This window comes from Drosophila arizonae, chromosome 2 (assembly GCF_054131065.1).
Source record: "Drosophila arizonae isolate 15081-1271.41 chromosome 2, UAZ_ARI_1.0, whole genome shotgun sequence".
NCBI classification, from domain to species: domain Eukaryota; kingdom Metazoa; phylum Arthropoda; class Insecta; order Diptera; family Drosophilidae; genus Drosophila; species Drosophila arizonae.
Window position 1 is genome coordinate 29,653,743 of NC_142922.1, and position 25,398 is coordinate 29,679,140.

The following is a 25,398-nucleotide window of genomic DNA, read 5'->3' on the forward strand; positions in this document are numbered from 1 at the left end:
TGTGAATCGAGTCGCATGTAACTCTAGTCGCAACTAATCGAATTTACTCTGCTTTTACAGTTCTGGATCCCGTTACCGTACCTCGTCAGCTACGCGCAGCCCTACAAACATTTGATGTTCCACACCGCAGAATGGATTCTGCATCTTCTGCTACTACTCAAAACGGAAAAGGGCCGCCCATGGCCCAGCCATGGCCACGCCGCCCAATACAACTGCCTCCTCGTCAGCCTCGGCCTCATCCTCGCGCGCCAGCAGCGGCGGCATCAAAAAGCTAATGCAATCCGCACAAGCTCATCACAATCAGCATAGGTTCTAGGAAGCCACTCAATCGATGCTGCCGCGATATCACGACAACTCTCTCAGTAGAGCGGAATGGAGCCCACGTTGAGTGCCCCAATTTAGGCATAACTGATTTTTGATATGTTTTATATAGCGAAAGTTAAAATTTAGTGCAGGTCGCCCTGGAGCTCTGCTTGTAGTTGACCCATTAACTAGTCAGATATACACATAGTAACGTTTCAGAGATAGACAGTGAAAGAAGCTGTAGTAGATGTCCTTGTGACCGATGATCATTGTTGTCGCCTAGGATTCTCAAATAATTGTGCCTTGGTTCCTTCGACGTTTTTAGATTTAGCCCTAGACATAAAGATGATTTAATTTGTAAGCAGTTAACGGTACGGGATGCACGGTTGAGGAATGTTAATTTTTTAACGAATATTTTAGAGATATTTTATATGATATTATTAAGAGCCCCACGCCGAAAAATGCGTTAAAATTTTATCAATAATTTTAACACGAATTTTTTGCAAAACAGTACTGAATAATGATTTGAGAAATTGATAGCTTGCAATGGTATTGATATTGTATTGGTGCCATCTTTCGTTAACTAGAACTATTGATGTTATTGCAAAATAATAGAAGATATGTGTAGAATTAACGAGAGCAAAAGATTCGAGTGTAGCGAAAACAAAAAGCGAATTTAAAATTGAAAACGGAAAAAAAACTAGTGCTTAGAAAATTGAACGTACGAAAATGTAATAAAGCATGAGAATGAATGCAAACATTTTAAACAGAAATCAATAAACATCACGTATGAATACAATCGTTAACGTAAAACATATTCTTTAATCTATCCGATCTGCATTAAGTATTAACGCCACTGATGAGGGAAATCTCTCTTAGTTCTGTTTCTTGAGCTTGTAGGTGGGCATGAATGGTATGTAGTAGGTCCACTTCCATTTCCGTATGGTGTCCATGCCGTAGGGAAAATCGTAATCCGTGGCAGTGCCATCGTTGATGTTGTCGTCTCCCAGAGGCATCTCATTGGCCCAGTCAATGAGTCCGCGCTCAGCTGGTGTGCCTGGGGAAATGGAACTGATTTTCATCTAGTTCTGATAAAAATTTATATTAGCTTACCTGGAATTATATTGTCCAGAAAGCAGCCCAGTAAGCCACCCACCAAAATAGTGGTGCCCAGCAGCACGGAGAGTGTGGAGTCTACGGTCTCATTGCCCGTGTTGATGGCACCCGGATGCTGCTGCATCCAGGGACACAAGACCATGGGGAAGAATATCGATAGGCCGAGAATGTAGAGGTTTCTCGCGGAGCGCAGGTCCACGTACTGCAGTGTGGACAGACCGAAGGCGATGATCATGCCAAACATGACACAGAATATTCCTCCCACCACCGAGTCGGGAATAAGGATGAATATGGCGCCAAACTTGCCTATGATGCCCTGCAGCACCATGATGAACGCGGCCCACTGAATGACGCGCCGAGAACCTATCTGAAAAGAAGTGGAATGAAAGCCCTCAATGACGCTTCCTCTGTACGATAGGTCTGGCTGGCTTGCTGCTCACCTTGGTCACGCCTATGGCGCCCACATTCTCGCCGAAGGTGTTTGTGCCATTGCCAGCGCCCCAGAGGCCGGCCAGAACAGTGCCCAGTCCCTCGGTGCCGATGCCTCGATTGATGGCGTGCAGCGGTGGGGATTGGGCGCCGGCCATTTGGGAAACTGTGGGATAGTAGCTCAGCGATTCCACCGTGCAAGCAAGCACGCCTGCCAGCATGCCAAGGACACCGGACAACGTGACCGAGGGCCATCCGAACTGGCCCGGATACGGCACATAGAACCACTTGGCACTCGTCAGCACATTCAGACGCACATCTGTGCGTGATGGATGCGACGGGGGAAAGACGTCGGTGGCCGTGAGAATGCCGCAAAGGCCCCACATAATTATGATGGTCAGCAGCACGGGGAACAGACGGAAGAGCTGAAACTTACGCACCTCCAGCCCATGGCCCTTGCGGTAGGCAACTATCGGAATCGAAACGTCGCACATGATTTGCGAGAAAAGCGTCAGCATTCCTGTGGTTCTGCAAACATTTCGATAGTTGTTAATCGGGCCCATAGAGTGGAATGCCATGTAAGACTTACCCCACTGCAATGCCCCAGTGCTTGGAGGCCGTTTCCGCAGCGTGCTCGAAGAGCGTTAGACCGACCAGCGAAACCGTTGGCACAATCGTCAGCGGCGTTACATACTTTAAGATCTTGCCAACCAGTCCCGTATAGCCCAGGATGACCTGCACCATGGCCGAAACAGCAATCGCCCCGGACAGCTCGCGCATGCGTATCTGCCAGAGTTCGTTGCGCTCCTCCTCATTCATGGCATCCAGCTCAGCTGCAGGCGGGCATTTCCATTGCGGCAGTGCGAGGATGGCTAGCGTCGGCACTAGGAAGGATATGGTTCCGCCCTGGACTATAGGCAAGCGGACGCCCCATGTCGCTTGGAAGTACGTCACAATGCCGGTCACAAAGATCATTGTGGATATGATGATGCCACGGTTGGGATCCTCATCGGACATGCAGAGCGCCGGCGTTAGGATAAATGGAATCGACACAATCGCTCCAATCATTGTCAAATAATGTTGGAAAGCGAGGAATATGCTCAGGTACCACACTGAAATGAATGGATTAGAGAGGACTGAAAATGGAGTTCAGGTCCTGTGACCTACCAGGATTCTCATTGATGGCATACAGCAACTGGGGTTTCGATTTCTCAGCATGTGGCGCCGGAGGGCTCTCAGTGGGTGCCCCGCCCACAGGCGTTGGCCTGCCATTAAAATCAGTTGACTTGGCTGCTTCCACCTAAAGCAAATAAGTATAAACTTATTAAGATACTACCGCTGATGTATGCAGCTATTAAATTGGCTCTAAAATTACAGTATATTAAATCAGAATTCTATTGACTTATGTTAATGAGAAATGGTATATTATCTACGTCTCTACCGGCAGCATCAGACTATCGGCAAGGGGAGTACATTTTTTGTTTAATATAATAATAAAAAAATGCTTATATAAATTGAATTGATTAGCATTATGAATTAGCTAGATCGTGGGTTTTCATAGGTAACGCCCATGCCCCGCCGTCTAGCTAACAGATAGATATTAGCACTCGTGCTGGAATTCTGATTAATTGAGCGTGAGTTGAAGACCAGTAACTATTGAATAAATAGATGGATCACAGCTTGTTAGGGTACATTTCATGTTAATAAACCCATAAATTACGATCCGCAAATACTGGACGGTGCTGAGTCAATAAATCACCAGCATAAATTGTTTGTTGAAAAATGTGACAAATTACAGGCCAACAAACTGCCCCACGGCAATGGAGATTTTATCAACCATTAGACTGGGTTTCGCTCTGCTACAATTTAAATATGTATTATTATTTATTCGATCCTCGAAATCAATTAAAAATCGATTCAGCCCACAGAAGGGAAACAATGCAACTGATAGGAATCACAACAGAACCGACACAAAAATACGAATTAAGGGCAATAGATATTCGAATTGGCTTTGAGAATGCACTACTTATATAAACACCAAATCCAGAATTTTGCACATGTGTATAAAATCAAATGGAGCTTCAACCGAACTTCCGCACTCCATTACTCACTCCAACTCCATCCCCAATCGCAACACTATTCAGCTCCATTATTCGAAATGGATTTGTTCTGTGCTCAGCATCGACCGAATTATTAAAATTGTGCACAATGTGATCCTCACTGCGGCAACTGGTGTGAACCGCTGCAGTCGACAGATCGGGAGAGACTGAAGAAAGAGAAGAGAAGCTAACTACGACGAATGGCAATAGAAGGCAGCGCTGGGAAAGATCTCAGGCAAAGTCTGTCGAAAATCGCTCAATAGTACAATCTAACTGTAAAAGTTGGACTGAGAGAGGGCCATGGCTGAGCACACGTAGTACTCTCTCTCTGTGGAGGAGCAAAAGCTACGGCAAGATCAGAGAATGTGATCCATGCAGCTGTGAGCAGATCTGTTCTGATCGAATCAATAAATAATACATTAATTGTATTGACAATCATGTCGTTTTTTGAGAATGTTTTCTTACTCTTCGGATTTTACTCTTATTATTTTTACTCAAGTTATTTATTGTTTTCGTAGGGAAGAGATAAAATCGTTGCTACCCTGTAAAAGTGTCGAAAAGATCGCCATATAGATATGACCAAACGGGCTTGATAAACAATATTATATCTTTCGCTTGATTAACAAAGTCGTTGGGCAAGGCAAACAATCATAAGCCACAAATATGTATGCAGATGTTAACGTCTATAAACCTATCAAGTATATGACAGCATTTGAAAAAAGTACCAAGTTCATTTACGTTAAAAAAACGAAACCTTTTCATATTAATATTATGGCTGTACGGTTAGTTTTGATCTGAGCCGCTAATATCAAACAGGGAGAACAGAATTTTGAACTTATTTTGCAATTAATTGATGTGGTCTAAGTGGTTGAATTAGTACTACTATATTAGTCAGAGCTAAGGCCTGATTCTAATTACGTATTAGACTCGAGTACCAATACTGCACTAATTAATAGAAAGTTGGAAATTTGCTTAAATTGAAAAATACCTTTGTGTAATATACACACATTGAATGTGGGAAATCAGGTTATGATGTTTTTTTTTTTTTTTTTTTTTTTTTTGAATTGATGTAACAAGTCAAATTACATGTAAATAACAGACCCTATAGGACGCGCAGATTAAGTTTGAAATGTTCGACATTATTCCCTTATAAAAGACATCGATCAAAACAATACTGTTATTGCTGTATTCATTTTCACTCAATTTAAAAATTATCAGTATTAAATGAACAGTACATATTTGCTAAAAGTTTAATTGAAATTTGTTAAAAAACACAGAAGTTGTTAAACAAAACGTTTAGCCAATTAGCGAGAGCACTTGGAAAGCAGCGTCAAGCGGTAGGGTTTTCTTTATATGTATGCACGTATGTATGTGCACATGCACACATGCACACATTCATTTATATGCGTGCATTCCTTGCTGTTCTAAAAATTGCGATTGCGATTGCGATTGATTTGTGTTCGACTCGCCAGCTGCCAGATTAGTTTTGATTTGCTACTTAGTGGTGTAAAACGGTCAAGTGGCGGTGCTGACAGTTAGCCAATAAGTTGTGGGTGCGACTCCTGTCGACGCGACGTCGGCTTTGGTTTTTCAAGATATAGAGTATATTTTAAAAATACAGATTGCCCGACTAATGCTTTCTTATTTCAACTTGTCGTATATATCAAATGAAGTGTGACTAGCCCGTACATTTCCTTCATTAAACATAATTGATGACTATGCCAATTCACAAATTCAATCAACAAACTTATTCTTGGAGAAACAAAATTTATTTTGCGTTGCATTTCAATTGTAAAAGTAACTCTGCATATTTTGTTTGTAAATATTTAACTAAAGCACTACATTCATAGTTTAATACACATTAATTTAGTTTTGGTGGTGTTGTTAAAGTTGTGATATTTTATGCTATACACATATGGTTATTTTCATTATATATATGTATATCTATATATATTATCCTTCCGATAGATCCATTTGATGAAACATTTATATAAGTCGCGATAGAGTTTTAGACGGTGTTAGGCTGTGTTTAGTGAAAAAGATTTATTTGTTAATATGCATTTATGAAGGTGATTTTGTATGAAACTGTGATTAATATGCATTTATATATTTGTAACTAATTTTTCAAAGGGATCTCCATCGATAACATTAAATATTAGATTTTCTTCATGTAAAGCACACCAAGTTCTGTTGCAGTTGCAGTCTCTCTTACAAAATTAAAAAAACAAAAGAGCATTAAACAAAACTTAAAAAGATAAATAAAACTGTCTAGTGCGCACTAGCAAGCGGCATTCAGGAGCAATTCACGGTGTGTCCTCCTCTTTATCTTGCCACACGCTGCTCTCGTTCTCCGTATCACTTAAAATTTCGACCACTTCTTCTTCGCCTGTCAGTAACCCCTCTTCCTTCATATCCTTGAAGAAGTCAGCTGGCATAGACATATCGCTGTCCCCATTGTCAACCAATAGATTTAGCTCTGGCACCAGTGAGTCTTCGGTGCCCACTTGTGCATTTGTCGTTGGGGTAGCTGTCGTTGTTGTGGACACATCCATAGGTGGCAGCGTGGCTACCGGATTAAACGGTGCATCTAAATCTTCCAGGCCACGCGGAGGCTTAAGCTTGGCGAGTTCCTCTCGTAGATGCCGATAGTGCCGGCGCAACACCATCGAGTTAAACGATATAGTGCGACTAGCACGCTCGGTATATTGTGGCTTACTTAGCTCCTCAATCCAGCCCTCGATTTGTGTGCAGATCTCTTCGCGCTTGAGCCAAAAGTGTTTGTGAATCACCTACAAATCATGTATTTAGATTAATTGGGATCAAGTGATTTAAAATAATAAACCTTACATCTGTGAAGCATGGACTCGGATTGCGTATTTGCTCTAACATTGCCCAACGCACGCACGCCTGATAGATGTTGCTATTATACTCGCGCGATGAGTTCGTGCCACTGGGTGTGCCCCGACTGCGTTCAAAGCCCGGTTCATTAAAGTATGGCTCTGGAACAAGGATCAGGGATTGTATGGATACGAGAACCTGCAGGAAACTGGAGGTTTGCGCATTCCATTTCTCCTCGGGCCTTCCGTGCCAGGTGTTTAGCACTGACAGACACACTTTGCCATCATTGTACAGATTGGGATTGAAGCGTACCGAGTGACGACCCGTGGTCTCAAGATTGATGAGCATGGGCAAGTTGGGATAGTCCGGTGGAAAGAATACATCAAACTCGAAACAGCCATTGGCATATGGCGTGTCTGCTGGACCAGTTATTAGCACCTAAGAAACAATCATTTCATAAATTGATAATTCACAATGAGATTATGTATATAAATATCCCACCTTCATGATGTCCAATCTGTCCGTATCACAGCGCACAAATACAGAACTACTAAAGCTCAATGGGAGACTGGTGGAGAGCGTGACTGCTTCTTGTGCCAAGCGCTTGACGCGTGAAGGATGATACCGATCTCCGGCGAGACGCACCATTTTTTCAAAATGATGCGATACCACAAATCGAAAGCTGTTATTGTCCGATTCCACAATCATATCATATGTATCGAACTGGCGCTTTTTCATCAACTCCAGATAGCGCTGCTCAACTGATTTACTCATTGGCCGTTCTATCGAACCCATGCCATCCTCATGCGTCTGCAACATGTTAATCATTGCATCTGCATCAGTCGTCTTCTGCACCAGCACACAAGTCTCGTGTATGTCCGGTATGAGCAGTGCGAGGCCCTCGTCATCGCCATCATCAATATTGAAAGTCAACTGGTGCGTTTGGCCTTTGATGTTAGACTTCTTGTTGACTCTGTAAGCAATGAAATAAATGCTAGACGGCTATAATTATCTTACACCTGTGCTATACTCACTTGAGCCGTTTGGCATACGTGTCAACGCAGGTCTTCATGTTCTTTAGAAGCTCCGAAATTGGTGGGGTGCAGTCTCCGTTAACACTCGGCTGCAGTAACGAAACTAAATTCTTAGACAGAGAAAGTGCACGCAACAGCTTTAAAATGGCACGATAAAGGGGAATGTGTCGTGTTATGTCTAAAACTGAGTCGTTACGCAGATAAGAGCTAAGCGCTGGTATGAGACACGACTGCTGCAGGAGAGTCTGGAATATGGGTGGCAGTTCCCCGGTTACGTCGCGCACATCATGATAAGCAAGTATATCCTCGCCGCGCATTTCGCTGGGTATACAATCACCGGGGTTGATATAACTGGATAGCACCAGTAAGAGCACCGTCACGTGCTCTTCCTCACTTTTCTGGCGCATCAGCGCCTGTTCTACGTTCCATGACTGTGTCGTAGAACCGGTGCCGAAGCCAGTGCCCTTGGCCCAGTATATGTGGCTTTTATCATCCGACGTTGTCGTACTCGGAATGGGCTCCTCAGCTGTACTGCTTTTAGTTACTGCACCGTTCCCGTTCCCGTTGCCGTTGCCGTTGCTGTTTCCACTGGAGCACGGTTCGTTTATCAATGCACCGATTTTGTTGTTATGAGACTGGTGTGAGAAGATTCCTAGACAATTAAGCACAAGATGCATAGCTCCTACTTCGATGACAACACGCCGCAGGAGTACGCCGTCATCCGTGGACAATGACACACTATCAAGGAGCTGGCGGAACACCTCAAACGGTAATGTTGGTAACGAGGGTGCCAACGAAAGGCTATAGATGTCATCTGTAAATCAAGTTTAATAGTTTAGTAAATATAATATTATTTACTCGAATCTCTACTTACTGCCATCGCCGTCGCCGGTGACGCCTAGCACGAGTCTCAGCAGGCACTGCGCACGCTGTTTGTCCTTGAGCAAAACATCAGAGTAGGCGGGCAGCCGCAGAAACAAGCCGAAAGCGGCTAGCGAATGTTGGGGCACAGAGCTAACGGTAACCTGCTTGGTAGTCGGCTCACATATGGTATCTTCCAGATCTTCGTAGATCTCATCATTGGGCTCAAGCTTAACCCAATCGGATAGTGGTGGACTCTTCTCCTTCTCGGCCGCTACGGCAGTAGCTTTGCGGCCCATGTGCTCAGGATACACAGTCGGCAAATAGTGGGCTAACAGAGATAAACCACCACTGCTGGAGAAGCGCTGCAACGGAGATGGCAAGGGTTCGGTGCAAACAGCCTTAATTTTCTTCGACTCGGCAGCCTCATCGCCCATGGAGCGCTGCAGTACCAAATCCAAAGAGAGACAGGGCGCGGACAACGAGTGCCCAGCATTCTGCAATGTGGCCAACACCTGTGAGATTGTGGCATCACCGGACAGCACTATATCTGGGTACTCAGCTACGACCAACTGGCTGCCAGAGCCGGCGTGTGCAGCTTGCAATAGAAATTCCTCAATATTGAAGGTATCTGTACAAAATGTATGGTTCATCAGCGATGGTTAATGTGAGTTACAAATTTCACTTACTTATAGGTAGCAGTTGCATAGCTGTTGTCTGAGTCTCCTTGTCTTTATTCATGGCTGCCTGGTTCTTGGCATCCTTGATGCGCTTGTCCTTAGCAGCCACTGCAGCGCCGACTGTTAAGAATTCCATGCTGCCTGCCTCCATATTGTTGAAGTTAATGAAGCACGACTTGTCGAGCTTTGCATCGCTTGACTTGGCAGCGCTCGGCATACCAGCAGAAGCATCGCCTCCAGTGCGCTGATCTGTTGGTTGTTGATACACTAAGTTACTATAAACTAAGGCAACGAGAATGAAATTAAGAAACAAAATAGAAAATTAATTTAATGAAAAAGAAATAAACTTAAACTACTGCCAAAATCAATGTATTTGAATTGAGGACTCTACTTCATATTAATATTCATGAAAATGAGCATGAATTAAAAGTAAATTAATTTGCAAGCGCATAATAATTAATTATTTGCTATTTTTCGCACTGTAGCTATGGGCAATGGTGCTTTGTTGATAAAAATTAATGAGCATTCAAACAATGAATTGTAATCGCGATGTTATTAATGGTAATTAAACTTAAGAACACCACTCACTCCCTCTATGTGTAATTGAATGTACTTACCGCTGACACAATTCTGCATGATTTCCTGGCAGGTGGTGTTCGTGGTCACAGTGAATAGCATTTGATGGGCGCTGCTACGCTTCGCTGGATGATGATTGACTGCCGCAATAGGTAAACTGTTGCTGGGACCTCCAGCACAATTGCCGCCCATTATGGCTGACAACGTATCCCTGCGCTGTAATGGCTGCTGGCTGCGCACAGACACGGTGATGTGCTCGTTCTCCAGCAGCAGCTGCAGTACCAGCTGGCGCGTGAATCCAGAAATAGTTGGGCGATTACCGCCAGCAGAGCGCAGAGGCTTGCAGATGATGGCGCCAATGAGCAACGATGTGAGCACTTCCTGATTGTCTGGGTGGCAGGCACTCACACGTGTAAAGAAATTGATTGTTGCCCGTTCCAGCCGAATGAACGTCTGCTGCATGGGCAGCGTTTTGCTGAACTGCGCCAAGTGTGTGTTGCACAGCAGCTGTAGGAGCGGCTTCCAGAACAACGAACCCTGCATAGTTCCCAGCCAGTCACGCATCGGGCCCTCGGCACAGCACTCCGAAAAGAAGTCCAGCACCTTGGGGACATTAGCGCAGCTCAGTAGCGGTGTTGTGTCAGTCCCGAAATTCGCTTCCGCTTTATCAAAATCTGTGAGCGAGGAATCTCCACCGGCGGCTGCTTGATTGCTGCAGGATGCTTTGGTCGTCAGCTCCACAGGTTGCACCTCGGTTGCTGGCAACATATAAGTGCAGTACTCGTAAATGGCATGCGCAAGCAGCTTAGGCAGGCCCGAGTCTAACATTTGGTAAACAGCCACGGGAGACTGGCAAGCCAATGCGAGGGTCTTCAGAAAAGCTGGATATTCCAGTAACTTTGTAAGACTTTCAACTCCCTCGCGACGGAACCAAGCACATCCGCTTTGCACCTTGCTATCGTCCGTTTTGCCGCGCGTCTGCTGCTCCAGCTTCACACCCAACTTAACCAGCAACTGGTTAAATAGCTCAGGCTTTATGTAGCACAGCGAACATATGAGCGCATCAAAGCTGCTCTTCAGTGGCTCATCATGCTCCAGCTCAGATATCCACTGGTAGCAAGTCTCAAACAATGCCGGTGTAATAAGCTGCGGCAGATCGGGCACCTGCTGCTGGCGATGCACTTGCCACAGAATGGAGGCAATCACCTTGACAAATCCGCTTTGCGGATTGTTACAGCGTGCCTGCTTGCTGTAAGTGTCGCGCAGTTGCATAATCCAATCAAGCAGCACCCGCAGCTTCTCCAGCATATACACAGTAGAGCCTGTAACCACTTGGAAAATGAGATCACACACAGCATCGCTGGAGAGCTTAAACACTGCAAAAGCAAATTTCCAAATATTAATACGGTACTACATAAAATAAAAGTCTTGTGAATTACCCTGTGGTGTTGTGTGCCAAAGTAATGTCCGCAGAAGCTGCAAACTAAGCTCATTGTTGTAGGCGCCCAGCTTGATCAAAATGGTCTCAAGATGCTGTTGCGCAAAGCTTGGTATCATTGGCATGATATTTAAAAGAGAGCAGCAGGCCTCAAGAAATCCGGGATATGCGGCTGGATACGACGCAATCAAATCCGACAGCTTGCTGTCTGGTTGCAGGGCAGCCACATGAAAGCATCGAGACAAAATTCGCACCCAACCGATGCTTGTCTTAGCAAACGCATCGTCTTCCGGCATAGCATCTACATCCATTGCTGACAATGCGGCTGAGCCCATTGGCGCAGAGGAGGCAATAAATGATTCTCCAAATGCACCCTGGCTGCGCAATCCTTGCATCCGATTGCCGAAGATCGTCTGGCCAAGTACAGCTATTTGCACAAGCCCGACATTGCCGCAATCTTTGGGTCTAGAATAAAAAACACATCTTGTTAGTTATTATAAACGAAAAGTCTATATGTTGTGCTTACCTATAAAGCCTTAGCACGATACTGGTAGCCACTTCGGCTTTGGCAAGCTTAAGACGTATGCAGGTTAGCCCAGTAGTGGCCATGGGCGCGCCCACGGGTATAGAACCAACACCATAATCACGAGACAGCTCCAAGGCTACAGCTGAGGGACACGAAGCTAGACTAGAGGTATGCGGCACCAATTGCACCTCCTTGAGCAAAATGGCCGTTGGCAGAGTTATTGTCAAATCAACATGTGTCTCATTCGGATAGAACATATAGCTCCAGGCAGGCGAGCGTGGACGTCTATGAGTGGCATTTGGATTTGATATAAGCATTTCGGCGCTTTGAGCCGCATCATTTTCCGACACTATGTGTGAGAAGGGTGCGAAGTTGATCAACCCATCGTACTGGGCGCTGCTGCTCCTGGTGGACTGTGTGACTGTTGTCGGAGGCTGCGCGGGTGCGCCCGCGGGGGTTTTCTTACAGGCGTTAGCATTGCTTACATGACTATTGAGCTTCAGCCGAGTATTACGAGTCATATGTTGCATAATCATTGAGATCTGTAATTAATCAAGTTAAATGATATTTACTTCTCAGTTTATTATAGTTACACAAAGATATTAAGCCACTTACCAGTCCCGGTTGCATATTTATAATAGTCTTGTTAAGGCGAACCAAATTATGGCAAATGATTTGTATACCGCCAAGCTGTGTGAAAATTTGAACAGCAGCTGTTACTTCCAACACCTTCGATATATACCAAAGGAAGGGCTCCGATAGCTGCAGACGCGGCAATGTGGCATTGCGTTGTATGGTGGCTGCGAAAACAAAGAGTCGTCAGTATAATCTCTATGAGGGAAACGCAAATGAAAACTTACTCTCTTCGAGATATTGGCATATGGGAGCTACAACCAGGCGTGGATTAGAAGCTCGCTCACTTAAAGTGATCATCAAACTAAACACAGCATCGGCAATAGTCTGCGGCTCATCCAGAACCATGTTCGTTTTGAGCGAAAAGAGACAACTCGAAGACATCATTGTAAACGTATTTGTCGAGCATTGAGAGAGTGCGCCAAACAGGCGCTTCATCGTCGGGAATTGGCGTAACACTGAAATAAAATATTTGTACTATAACATTTATATTACAAATAAATATACTTTACTACGCACCCCAATCGGCAATGCAGGGCACCTTGCTGCGATGACCCTCTGTGTTCAACTGCTCGGCTTTGGTTTCATCCGTTTGGCTTTGATTGGACAGCTCCTCTTCTTCAGGTATAGTCACCTCCTAAAGAAAATAAATTCAATACTAACAATGTTTTCTGTTCGTTCCTCGATAGATTAACATACGCTGGGCTGCCGGGGCATCTCTGTGAGAGCCATATGCGAGGACAATTTAAGTAGGTTTATAATCAACGAGTTGTCGCAAATGTTGGCATTTTGTTTGCTCGGATTCTCGGAACCCAGCACATTGGCAAACAAATTGCTGAAGTTATTGCCAGCATTACTGTTCTCGTTGCCACGTTGGCACTGTAGCTTCTCACCATTGGAAATGTTGTTGTAGACTAGGAAGGCTAAAAAACGAAGGCATTAAACCCCAAATGTACGTGTGTATTATGAATTGTACTACTTACAAACACTCTCGATAATCTTAAGCGCAATGTTCAAATCGCCTTTATCATTCGGCATTAAAAGCAGATCGCGCACCAGTTGATTTTGTGCATCGATGGGGCCCTGCTGGTTGCTAATAGCGCCGCCGGGCTGCACCAATTGCAGCACGACATGCAACAAGATGTCTTTGAGTCGACGCTTACATGGAATGATACCGTAGTTACTCTCATTCTTACTATGAAGCCATAGCAGGAACTCGTGCAAATGCTTACAGATGGTTGGACCAGCCTGATAAAATAAAAGAAATTTTGATCACACATTGATAGCCGATATATGTTGAGTTGTCAAGGGATAGCTTACACAGCGATTGGTAATGATAGAGGAACTCATTCCGTATCCGGAAAAGAAGCGCAGCAGCATCTTTTCAAAGTTCTCATCATTCACAATGACCTCGTTTATACGCGTGCAATCTGTTACATCGTCGCCAATGGGCAGCGAATTACAAGCGAGGAATAGGCATTGGAAGCCCAAGCACCAAGTCCTTAGCTTAATATCATTGTGCCAGGCCAGAGCTAGTAGCAGTCCTTGAACAGCATTGGCGCCAAATGGAATTTTTGGTACATCCGATTGTGTAATACCCGAGGTGTAGGGCTTGTCAGCTAGCTCACAATTCAGTGTTAGCCACATTTGCAGCACTTGTTCCAGATGCACCCACGTATCCTCGTAATGCAAGTCGGCCAGTATAGAATCAAAGACATTCTTCAGCATTATGTATGTATTGCGACCACTGTAGTCCGGCCCAGACCACAGCTGCGTAAGATATTCGGGCCAGGGTGCAGCATCTGGCGGTGCGGACACAAACTCATTGGTCAGCACTTGCGGCAGCGAGGAGTACAGATCTAGCGATGTGCGGTTGGTTAGGCGACGCAGCTGGGTTTCCACATGCAATTCCAATCCAGCATCCAACCGACTATCCATCGCAATTGATATTGACTTGCAAAAGAAGCTAAACGTGTTCTTGCAGAGCGCATTGCTTTCCTTCTTAGTAATCGGCTTTGTGCGCTCTATCATATCAATATCGTTTAGTATTTCGTCAAATTCAGTATCCTCGCACTCGATCAGCGAAGGTAGGTAATTGTATTTGACAGCTGTTAAGGTTTAACAATATTTAACCAATTAACGAAGGTACGTAAACAGACCTATATCATCATTGCTCGCAAAAAACTATTCAGCATTTATCGATGTCTGCACGCAAGAGTCTTTTGTTGACATTATGAGAAAAATGAACAGCTCAATAGCGTGAATTGAGTGTGTGTGTGTGTGTATGGAAATGTGAAGAATAAAGAGTGAGCTAATTGCTGATTCGTATCGAACGAGCGGCAATCGCATCTCTCCCTAAACGACGTTCGTTAAATGAGCGTCACAGGAATAGTTCATCTCACGGCACCCAACAGAAAATAACCGAAGTGCGTTGCTCCAAGCGAGAGTGAGACAGTATTCCCATATTGGACAGTCAAGGAAATTATGAAGATGAAAGTGCATAAGTATTATGTATAAGCTTTTGTTTTTGTATTCAATACAAGTTCTCGCAAAGAACTGTTAGCGGTTCTATTCTTTACGATCTATTTCGCTCTTGCTCAAAGGGAAAGAGTTCGTTTTTTTCGCAGTGGTCTTCGGGACAGCGCTGAGAAATAAACTATAATGTTACGCCTTTTAACGAACATCGTTTAAGGAGAGCTGCGATTGCCGTTCGTCCAATGAGAATTAATCAATGTGCAATTAGCTCATCTTCATTCTTCACAGCCACATGCATATGAATATACTCAATCCACACTCAATCCACAAAATGTCAATAAGAGACACTAATTGCAGACATCGAAAATCGAGCTATGTCTGTAATCATTAAATACTCACAAGTATAGTCATTGAAAAGATCACGAGTCTCCTGCACTGCTGTCGTCACAATGGAGCGGGCTCCATCGTTGGTGGGCGTGGCGTCATTATCCCTATACTGCTTGTCTGCATCCAATAGGTCCTGGTGTCAATATTATTAAATATGAGTAAATAATTTGAAAAGCTTTGAAATTATGCTCGAAATAATACCTGAAGCAAACAAGTAATTGCATGCACAGCCCAGGGTTGTTGCTGATCGTTCCACACAGCTAGGCGAATGAGCTGCTCCAGCTGTGCTGTTGTAACAATTTTGCACAGTCGCACCGATGGCCGACACGCAGCCACAAGACGCGCTATGACTTTACACGTTAGCAGAAACTGATCCATATTGCAATCGAAATCCATCTCGAGCAATAGAGCGAAGAGCCCACGTATGACAACTTTGATGTTGGACATGCTCAGCGTCTTCAGGCCTTTGTCAAAATTACTGTCTCCATCAGTACTAGCTCCCAAGCCGTCCAAATGCTTAGGCGACGCTGTAGAGGTTCCAGTTGCCTTAACCGAGTTGCCACTTGCATTGGAGCTGGGCGGGCACATGCTACTGGATACCATATTAATTTTTCCAGCTGTCGACGTTGATTTGCCTGCACCACTCGCCTTCGACTTAGTCGACAGCTCCATAAATATTCCTGGGTGCTAAGGGTTAGACAATTTGTCAATTATTAAACACTGTCACTCTATTTTCAGTATTATGCTCTTTACCTCATTTTGAATCATGTAGATTTTCTTGCCCCAGTCCGTGTAGGGCTGAACAGAGTATTTATTCTGCTGAATGATTCGCTTTTTGAAGCAGCGCAGCTGCTTGCTGTTGGTTGAATTGTTGGGTCTGGTTTTAGTAAAGTCGCTTTCGCAACTCATGAAATCCCAGCGTGCTGACGCTAAAATTAAAGAAAAACAAAAAAATAATAATAATGAAAATAATCCTCTGCACTGATTCAAAGTGTAATTTTTACTCACATTTGTCTTTGCGTTCATTATTATCATCCAAACAAACCGAAAGGAACAATAAAAGCCACGTAATCAGCTGAAGGTCAGACGTGCTGCCCATAGCTGCGTTTCGCTCCGCTGCACTGGCCGAAGTGCTGGGCTGCTCCGATTGGAACTTATAGTGCGGCGAAATGGGCGCCAGCAACTTGACGAGTGTCTTAAGCACAGCATCTATCACAATGGAGCGACAAGCGCCCATCGCAATGCTGCGACGTCCCAAATAGGTGAGCAAAAAGAATATTCTGCAAATATAGAAATAATTAAGTACCAAATATGGCTGATTGAAAACTAATTTTACATACCGATCCTGTGGAAATGCTTTGCAATTCTGAGCTGAGAACAAACTACAAAATGTATCGGCCAAGAAGTCGCCCCACCAAGGCTGGAAGCAACACATGCGGACCAGCAGGGAACACGTTGTCAGTTGCAACTGTGCTTCGCCGTACACGACTAGCGAGTTGAACAGGGCCTTGGCAGTGGCCACATTGAAGCGCTGATGCACGGGCAGTATGTTTTTAATACCATACTCAATGGAAAAATGCAAAAGCACCTCGACCAGGCTAAGACTTAATACGCGTAGTTTATCCCGCGATGCGGTGCGCAACGCCTCTTCGATGAGTGCAGGATTCGGTGGTGCTGGCGCACGTACAGACTTTGGTGATATTGCCCGCTCCAAGCGTAGCACCACGTTTCGTATAACGTTGATTTGATATTGCAGCAGCATGCATTCCTCGTATAGGGAGACCACTTTGTTGTTATTGTCCATGCCGCAGCTAAGCTCTTCATCACGTTGCTTGTTGATAAAAGCCTGCAGGTGGGCTACATTGGATAACTCGCTGTTCCGCATAGGCGACAGCAGTTCCATTAATTTGCAACTTGCTAGGCTGTAACGGCAGTGAACATCCTCGTAAAGCGCATTAAGAGACTTGAGATGTGCCTGTAGGGATTGGACCGGCTGCTTAACAAAGCGCACCAGCTGATCCCCGTAGCCATCATGCTCAAGTACAATGGGATGACCAAAGAAACTACCCAGCGGCACCTTGCACTTGGTGGATGACATTCCAATACGTCCAACAATAGTCAGCTTCAAATAGCGACAAATTGGTGGTGGCTGCATATCGCTTAGAACCAGGGTTTTGGTCTGTATGTCAGAAACCTGTGCAAGGCGCGTGGAATCCGTTTCCTCGTCGAAGCACCAAATATCAATATTTAGCGACGTTAGCTCATCGCAGGCAGGTATCACCACATCGGTCAGTAGTACGTGCTGGCCAAAATCAAGTACGACGAAACGGCGGGCGCCCGAATGCATGCGGTCAACAACAATCATAAGCTTAGGAGGCGGGGTAAGTAGCTTGTGCCAAGCAATTGGCGGACAAGGATTGGCACTCAAATTCTCCAAAATCTTCTCTCTCTCCGCTGTATCATCCGACACGTTCGGTGTATTCTCATTGGCGCACGGTTGAGTTGGGGGCTGCGAGTTCTCAGACGACTGCGACAGCGAGACCTCTTCAGGCAGCGAGTCGAGGCAAGACTTCATTGCCGGCTTTTCCCAGTTGTCCAGCTCGCCAAAAGCATCGTAGGAGTTTTCCTCGTTTATTCCAAACTTCTTTTGAATATAGCTGTTCCAAAGTGTGAGCTGTGGCAAAAACTTAGATATCTTCAGCTTATCAATTGCCTTCTCGATTTTTACCTCCTCCTTTAGGGCATGTTCCAAATCAGTGAGCGATGAGACGGCTAAAAATTAATAAAGCACAAATGAATACACAAATTACAGGACATCTTACAAATAAGCACTTACAAGCTTTGTCCTTGAACCCGTTCACCATGCCAAAGGATCCAAAGGCGGTTTTAACATCCTTGTCTTTCATCTCTTCTACTAGACACTCCACATCATTGACCAGATCATTAAGCTAAAAATAGGATTTCAAAATATTGGACAATAAATTTTAATCTTACGTTTTCCTTATACAAATAATTTAAGCTTTGTTACTGAACTTTGCTATTTACCAATTCTTCATCCTTTCCTTTGGTTGCTGTCATCTTTGGCATCATCATGACATCCTCAATGACAACACTGGCAGCGCCGTTAACTACGCTGTCGACGTTATCAATGCGCGTGGCTTCGGAGGTTTGCACACAATTGAAATGCAGCTGCACTACTTCCAGCAGTCCCCGCAGCTGATTGCTAATGCTCTTCCCACGTATCAGATGCGGAAAGGTGCGAAAGTCAACACCATCTGCAATTAGTCGTTTATTAACAGTTCTACTTAGGCGAATTTCAAGTCTCACACCCACCTATCGAGCTCAAGCGCTTGATGTCGAGTCCTGTTACCGGCAAAATGGTGGCGCTACTCCGTATCACATTTGTAAGTGCCACGGACGAGCTAGATCCGTGTCTATTTATATTGGGAAAATCAAAGTCGAAAATTTCTGGCTCAAAAGGATAACCATAGAGGCCAAAGCGCGTGCTCAGCAGGGCGCAATGCGGATCCCAACGTTTATCGATTTCAGTCGCGATTTCCTTGAGCAGATTGATAGCATACTCTGAAATGCTGTTGTGGGACTCTGCAGTCGATGTCGCGCAGGTAAGCATCGCATACCAGCGCACAACACTAGCGCACTGAGCCTGCGGCAGCTCATGGAACGTATTTGATATTGCCGTCTTAATGCTGACATCTAGTGATGAATGTTTCTGTAGTTCCCGTGGCAGATTGGCCATGCCCCTGCAATTAACAAAATAATCAGATTATTATAGGTCACATAAATTATAAATCGACTTTTGTTCCACTTACTCTGTTAGCATGATCAGAAGTTTGACACACTTATGCGCCGTGGTGCGCTCACTGTAGAGAATACAGTTCCGCATCAATTTCTCGATGTGCTTCTCAGACAAGTTGATGCATTCAAACTGCTGCGCCAGCAGATCGTTCATATTAGCCGCAGTTTGCTTATTAATCTGGTCCTTAAGACGCTCTGATTTTGGGGAACGGAAACGATTTAAGCGGATGAAGCAAATCCAATTGAGCACATCCAGAGCTAGATTCCTAGCCAACGGCGTTGTTTCTGAATCGTTAACTATACGGAAGAGCTGCTCCAACAGTCCGTTGCTATCGAGCATAGCAATCCGCTGAATGCGCGCATTGCTTATGCGAGTTTGTGACTTAACGGCGCGCACACTTATCGAAATCTCGTGTAGCCAATCGCAACCTGCAGCAAATGAGTAGGTGTTATGATTCGGATGGTATATTAAAAGGGGAGCAGTACTAGGTGCAGCTACGATGGGCACTACCTATTAGTTGCCCGGGATTGCGCCGAACAAAGGGACCATCTGCGATTGGCCGGGACTTCAGCGAATGCTTGGACACGATGATTGGTTTAACATTCGAAAGTAATAAATTTTTTTTCACACTGTAAAGCGGAGTACTGAAAGCTGATATGATTTTGATTTTTCCAGTTTTCACAAGGTCTTGATTTGCATGCGATAGCGCGGCATTTACTTTACTGGTTCTTGTACGATTAACACAGCCTTCAACTTGATGCGGACTCTTGTGTCGCGCAGAAAAAACTGCAATTGTTGGATGAATAATGAGCGTTGCCAAATCCAAAAGAAAAATATCTTCGGTGCACCGAGAATCATATACCACTGTATTGTATTACATATACTTAAACCGAACCAAAATTCTATTGAATTGTTTTCTTACACGGACTCTTTTACATATATTAAACTAGGATGAGCAATTATATTACGGAAAACTGGAGACAAATGTGACAGGCTATAATCTGACAAGATGTATAAAATCTGCATCAGTTTGCATGGGTAATTTATGCAACTTCTCTTATTTTGAACGTATGTGAGTCTTACAAACCTCTCGTTTTATTTTGGCCCTCCTTGGATGGATCCGATACCGTTTTGATATGCAGAAGGAAATTGCGTGTGCGTGTCTTGAATAGCTTCGGCGAAGTGAGGGTGGCGGTGCCTCCCTGATCACACAGATCAATGCACGAGGACAGCTCAATGGGGCCAGCGAGCACCTCGGCATTGTGGGTCAACAGGTACTCCTCACTGAGCACAGGATTCTCGCTGGCAACTGTAAGTTATGGATAAATATAGAGCTGCATAAAGCCAAGAATATGAAAAGATTACTATTTTGTGTCTCACTGTAAGAGAAGTCTATGTTATCATCGATGACGTTGGGTTTGTAGCTGGCGTGTGGTCCTTTCATTCTGTAGCCAAATCCATTGGTGTTCTGCTTGAGCAGGGTGACCTGAATGGCTGCCGGATTGGAGCACTGCTGGTACACAGTAAACTTTAGGTCGATGTGACCCAAGGACACTGGCTGAGCCAGATTAAGCTCAATGATGTGCTCGTCCCATGTGGTTCTTAAAAAATACAATAAAATAATTAAAATACAACTTAAAATATTAAACTTTTACGACTTACGCATCATTGTGCAATCTCCAAGTCCGAGTAAAGTCTCGCTCATCGCCGCCATGACGCATATTTTGCGACTGTTTCCGCTGCTTTTGCACCTGGCCTAGATCGTTCCAGCAGCTTGGCACCTCAGCTGAGTACACTGTTAGTTTGTCATCGAATTGCGTCAAAGCATATAATGCACGCAAGTCATCGAGAGTCAAGTCAGAAGTCTTGTATGCTAGCAGGTTTGCGTTGTTGCCCATCAGCGATGCAGCAGATGGCGAAGTCTGCACATGTACATTTTGACTTGATGTTCCGGCGACCGCATCGCTGCCTCCATCGCCGGTTATCATTGTGTCGCCTATGACAGGGTCGGCCCCGGGTATATTGCGCACGCCATCCGTTACGCTTAAGTCCATAGCATGTGTCAACGTAGTACTGCAGTCATCCTCCATTTCCAGCAGCTCATCACCAGAGTCGTTCTCGCCGTCGTTAAGCGAATAAAACAGCATACCTCCCTGGCGCGAGCAGCAGCAGAGTCGGTCCAAGTTTCGGCAATATACTACGGCCTCAAAGTGCTCACCCTCCTCCTCGATAACCGACGTTACTTGAAAATCGGCTAAGGAGTAAATTTCAATGCATCCATCGGCACACACGACGCAAATGGAGCCGGTCTCTTTGATCTCAGCCGAAGCTGTAGACACATAGGGAGGCAGGATGCACAGCTGCTTGGGACACTTAGCCCGGCTAAAGGTCATGGCAAGAGTATAATCATTGGATATTTGGACGTCATCGTAGTCAAAGAGGAGCAGCTGTGCTGCCACATTGCATTCGGCATTGTTCTCGTCTGAAATTAGTAAATTCAAATGAATTATTTTCTCTTAGTTGTTTAGGTTTTGTAATTTATTATATGCAAATAAATTACAACGGAAAGCAATCCTTTACTCACCAGCATCCGTAGGTATATTGTGTTGCTCTTCTTCTTCTTTGGCGACTGTAGCCATTATGATCTTAGTGTCCTCCGAATCAGGGGCTTTGGTACGCATCAGCTTAACCAGCAACTGATTGCACTTTGGGCTGGTGGGCATAATTTCGTCAATCTCCACTATCTCTTGCACATCTAACTGCCCTCCTTTCGTACTATGTGCCCCATCCAAGGCATTCATGCGCTTAACGCTCGTCCAGCTTTCTACTACACAGTCAATTTCCTCGCTGCTATTCAACTTGTCACTCGTGTTGTTGCTGCCATTTATGATAATGTTGTTATTGTTGTTATTGGAGGAGACTACACCCATAGTGTTGTCATTGTTGTTATTGTTGTTTTGATGTGAAACATCGGCCTGATCCATCAGCTTGTCCATGTCATTGCTCATGCCTAGCAAGCTGTTGCTTACATTCACTGTATTCGAGGAGACCATTAGGCCTGAGGAAGAATCATCGAGATTGCTGTCCAGTATTTGCGACAACGTCGACAAATCAAAGTCGTACAACACAGAAGAATTGTTGCCGCTCTGGTTAACATCATTGTTTTTGTTGTAAGTCATTAAAGCGGACACAAAGCCGTTGCTGTCAAAGCCGTCAGCGAATTTTTCATATGGCGTCAACGATTTGTTGTCATCATCCTTAGAAGATTCAAGACTTACTTGGCTAGCGACAACATTTGAGTCACTGGAAGCTGTGAATAGAAAAAGATATACAAACACATAAGAACATACGATCTACCAAGAAATATAAATGTATCATTAAACAAAGCCCAAAAGAATTAATCAGCCAATTATTGAAATCAAACATGCATAAAAAACGCTTGCTCAAGCTAACAATGGATACTACTTCCATTGGTTTTTTATATAAGCAATAATAGTTAAAGCATAATGAGAACTTACTAGTTCCTAACTGCGAAGATGTCTTCTTGATCTGGCCTCCCATGCTGGAGACGCTGCCACTATCATTGCTAATAACGGCCGAGTTCTCGCTGTGCCTATCCAATTCCACGATGTTGAGCACCACCATGCGCAATGCCGTCTCGCCGCTGCTTTGGCGCACCGTTACACCAAGGACTATCTTTGAGCCCACAACTCCGGCTCGCAGCGTCGATGTGGATGTTATGTGCTGTGTATTAACGCCGCCAAACTTGCCGCCGTGCATGCTGCTGGCGTGAGCAGCACCGTTGCTGCTGCCGGTTCCACTATAGTTCTCCGAGTACACATAGTTGACTTTAGCCCGGGCGCGCGCATTCGGCAGCACGCAGATGGCAGTAACGCGCGCCCACTCAAAGTTCTCCTCGAACAGCTCCTTGAGTAGTGTGGGCACATGAAAGCTGTGCATGAGCTTCAGATGACGTTCAATACTCCACACGCTTAGCTCGCCAGTCTGGGTGCAGCTGGTGCAGAGAACATTGGCGTAGTCGCTGTTAGAAATGACATCAAATCCTAAGCCCGGCGAAGTTACTGCCGGATTGGTGGCGTAGCTAATGGATAGCGGTACATTTTGTGTGTATTCCCCCTTAACAAACGGGCAGAGAGGAGAGTGGCGCTCGTGCTCACTCCAGGGCTCATCTGTTTTTTCCCAGCAAACCAAGCACACGTTGCACGTAAAACACATAGCTCGATCTTCGCCTGATGACGATGGCTGATGGTAAAAGCCGGCTTGTGCCATTTGATCTGGCAGCGCCCATTTATAGTCCATGTGCGGCCATTTCTCGAATGTCTGGCGACGCACAGCTTCCGAGTGCATGAGGACGCGCTGGAAGTTGCTAAAGTTCCAGCCGTAGTCGGGCAAACGAGACCCCATTAGCATGTCCGTTAAACGTTCGTTGATGGCCGATGCTATGGCCAGAACCGGAATGTGTCGCTCCAAACGCTTCAGCAATATGACCACATTGTTTGCAACCAATTTCAGACTGGAATACGGCACTTCCAAGCAAATTGTATTCCACTGAAATAATAAAGTATATTTTAGAAATATAAATTAATACAAAAATAAAATATCTATTATGAATGATGATTTCTTTATTCTGATTAATTTTAAAAATATTTTTATATTTTATATTTTAGTATTTAAAAATAAATAAGTGACAAATGAAAAACTTACACGTTGTGCTTTGATGCCCTTCTTGGTGTTCAACTGAGCCTGGTTTATCTTCTGTGTCAGCTCATTACTAATATCACACGGACACTCGAGGCCTTCACTCTCCAGATCGTTTATGCAATTCTGAAAGATGATCGCTTCGGACAAAATAAGCTCCAGCTTAATATAATCATCATTCTGCCCGATTGGCGCCTGCAATATTGTATCCAAGAGCAGAACTCCGTTGTAGTCGCCGCGCAGGCCTAAGTTATGGCCATCCCAGAACAAGATTTTATCTTGCAATGGCATGTAGCGTCCATGGATTAAGTTGTCTGCTGCACAAGATTAAAAAAATATATATATACATATTAATATATATTTCATAAATTGATCACACTTCACAGGTCACCATCAATTTCATTAAGGTTTGCAATTAATTGGTTTGTTTAATCTGGCAGACACATACACACATATATACACATACATACTCATATGTATGCCATGTTAGAGCAAGCAACATATGCGTAAACTGCGTAATAAGTAGAAACAATAACAATAGAATTCTCCTGCCTATTTATGTATAGTAGGTATGTATGTATGTATGTGTGTATATATAACGCCAACATAAACACAAAATGACATTAATTTTATAATATCCTCGCAAACGTCCAGCGTTTCCTTTCAAACATGCACTAAAATGCAGAGATATGTACATATATGCAGACATACATACATACAAACATTTATACATATGCATATTGAACATGACGAATACAGACAAATTTACAAAACACAATGCAATAAATTGACATTTGTTCGTGCATACATATGTACATATGTATGTATGTATTTGCACGACTGTGTAGTAATTTTTACGTACATACATGTATGTGCAAATGTATGTGTATGCCTGTAAAAAAAACTGCTGCTGCTACTGCTGCTTACCATTTGTACTTAATTGATACGTTTGCAATATAACGCCGGAATTGACATCTAGAACTTTCACTAGATTGTTGACGCCGAACGCAAGTAGCACATTTAGATGTGGATGATACACAATATTGCGAATTTCAAACACTGGTGCTCCGCCAGGCAAGACTCCGTCGTTGCTGCTATCATCGCCCACATCCAAGTAGCCGTCTTGCTTTAGAATGCGCTGTTCCATGCTTGAGCTACATGCGGGCGTCGTACGCGCGTTTTGATTCGATGACAATGTGAACTTTGCCTATGCTTTAGATTATTGATTTCACAATTAATTCAAATTTTTTTTCACAATTTAAATTACTTTCGACGGGACTCTTGCTGCTGCGCTGCAGTTTTTCCTATATGTGTCCCCTTTTCTTCCTTCTGACAGATGAATATTTGATTTGCCATTCGCGTTGGCGTTTGCCAATTGTCAAAAAATGCAATTCAGAGTTGTGTAAGCATGTAGGGGTAGATTCAAAATTAAGTGTTAAAATAAAAATGATATTTAAATACCAGCCA

At 44.2% G+C, this 25,398-nt stretch overlaps 3 protein-coding genes across 17 annotated transcripts in view; 1 reads left to right on the plus strand and 2 right to left on the minus strand.

Moving 5' to 3' along the window:
* Window positions 1-1,116, plus strand: part of Nuak (Nuak family kinase 1) — a 49,242-nt gene extending 48,126 nt beyond the window's left edge. For all 7 annotated transcript variants that reach the window (XM_089466041.1, XM_018019396.2, XM_089466073.1 and 4 more), the window contains one exon: window positions 61-1,116. In XM_089466041.1, the coding sequence (XP_089322167.1) occupies window positions 61-115 (55 nt within the window). In that variant the 3' untranslated portion in view covers window positions 116-1,116. The remainder of the gene's footprint in view (window positions 1-60) is intronic.
* LOC108621843 (solute carrier family 23 member 1) lies at window positions 1,011-4,126 on the minus strand. The gene is made up of 6 exons (XM_018019405.2): window positions 3,960-4,126; window positions 3,016-3,148; window positions 2,438-2,960; window positions 1,860-2,376; window positions 1,417-1,786; window positions 1,011-1,360 (listed from the first exon to the last, which is right to left on the minus strand). The coding sequence occupies exons 1-6, from the start codon at window positions 3,996-3,998 to the stop codon at window positions 1,179-1,181; spliced, it is 1,764 nt and encodes a 587-aa protein (XP_017874894.1). The 5' UTR covers window positions 3,999-4,126; the 3' UTR covers window positions 1,011-1,178.
* Window positions 4,127-5,694: 1,568 nt separating this feature from the next.
* On the minus strand, window positions 5,695-25,327 carry Bruce (BIR repeat containing ubiquitin-conjugating enzyme). 9 transcript variants are annotated; one of them, XM_089466013.1, is made up of 33 exons: window positions 24,859-25,327; window positions 23,938-24,248; window positions 22,731-23,781; window positions 21,797-22,522; window positions 20,875-21,694; window positions 20,578-20,813; window positions 20,300-20,521; window positions 19,723-19,998; window positions 19,226-19,640; window positions 18,729-19,156; window positions 18,429-18,670; window positions 18,232-18,343; window positions 18,124-18,167; window positions 16,736-18,069; window positions 16,404-16,675; window positions 16,149-16,324; window positions 15,597-16,082; window positions 15,408-15,528; window positions 13,854-14,641; window positions 13,517-13,781; window positions 13,233-13,456; window positions 13,053-13,170; window positions 12,761-12,991; window positions 12,516-12,700; window positions 11,901-12,442; window positions 11,376-11,839; window positions 9,978-11,312; window positions 9,370-9,642; window positions 8,694-9,311; window positions 7,820-8,633; window positions 7,287-7,758; window positions 6,795-7,223; window positions 5,695-6,736 (listed from the first exon to the last, which is right to left on the minus strand). In XM_089466013.1, the coding sequence occupies exons 1-33, from the start codon at window positions 25,076-25,078 to the stop codon at window positions 6,251-6,253; spliced, it is 14,736 nt and encodes a 4,911-aa protein (XP_089322139.1). In that variant the 5' UTR covers window positions 25,079-25,327; the 3' UTR covers window positions 5,695-6,250. The 9 variants fall into 9 exon arrangements, with proteins under 9 accessions (XP_089322139.1, XP_089322123.1, XP_089322127.1 ...); XM_089465997.1 differs by having other exon boundaries at window positions 16,736-18,167; window positions 23,938-24,245; XM_089466001.1 differs by having other exon boundaries at window positions 16,736-18,167; window positions 20,593-20,813.
* Between the last annotated feature and the right edge of the window lie 71 nt (window positions 25,328-25,398).

Coding starts and splice junctions, on each gene's coding strand:
- LOC108621843 (XM_018019405.2), bottom strand. CDS start 3,998: ATGGAGCTGAATAGTGTTGCGATTGGGGATGGAGTTGGA. Junction 2,377..2,437: donor CACTGGGGCATTGCAGTGGG/GTAAGTCTTACA, acceptor AAATGTTTGCAG/AACCACAGGAATGCTGACGC. Junction 1,787..1,859: donor GCGCCATAGGCGTGACCAAG/GTGAGCAGCAAG, acceptor ACTTCTTTTCAG/ATAGGTTCTCGGCGCGTCAT.
- Bruce (XM_089465989.1), bottom strand. CDS start 25,078: ATGGAACAGCGCATTCTAAAGCAAGACGGCTACTTGGATGTGGGCGAT. Junction 19,157..19,225: donor CTTCTGATCATGCTAACAGA/GTAAGTGGAACA, acceptor TGTTAATTGCAG/GGGCATGGCCAATCTGCCAC. Junction 18,671..18,728: donor CAAGCGCTTGAGCTCGATAG/GTGGGTGTGAGA, acceptor GACTAATTGCAG/ATGGTGTTGACTTTCGCACC.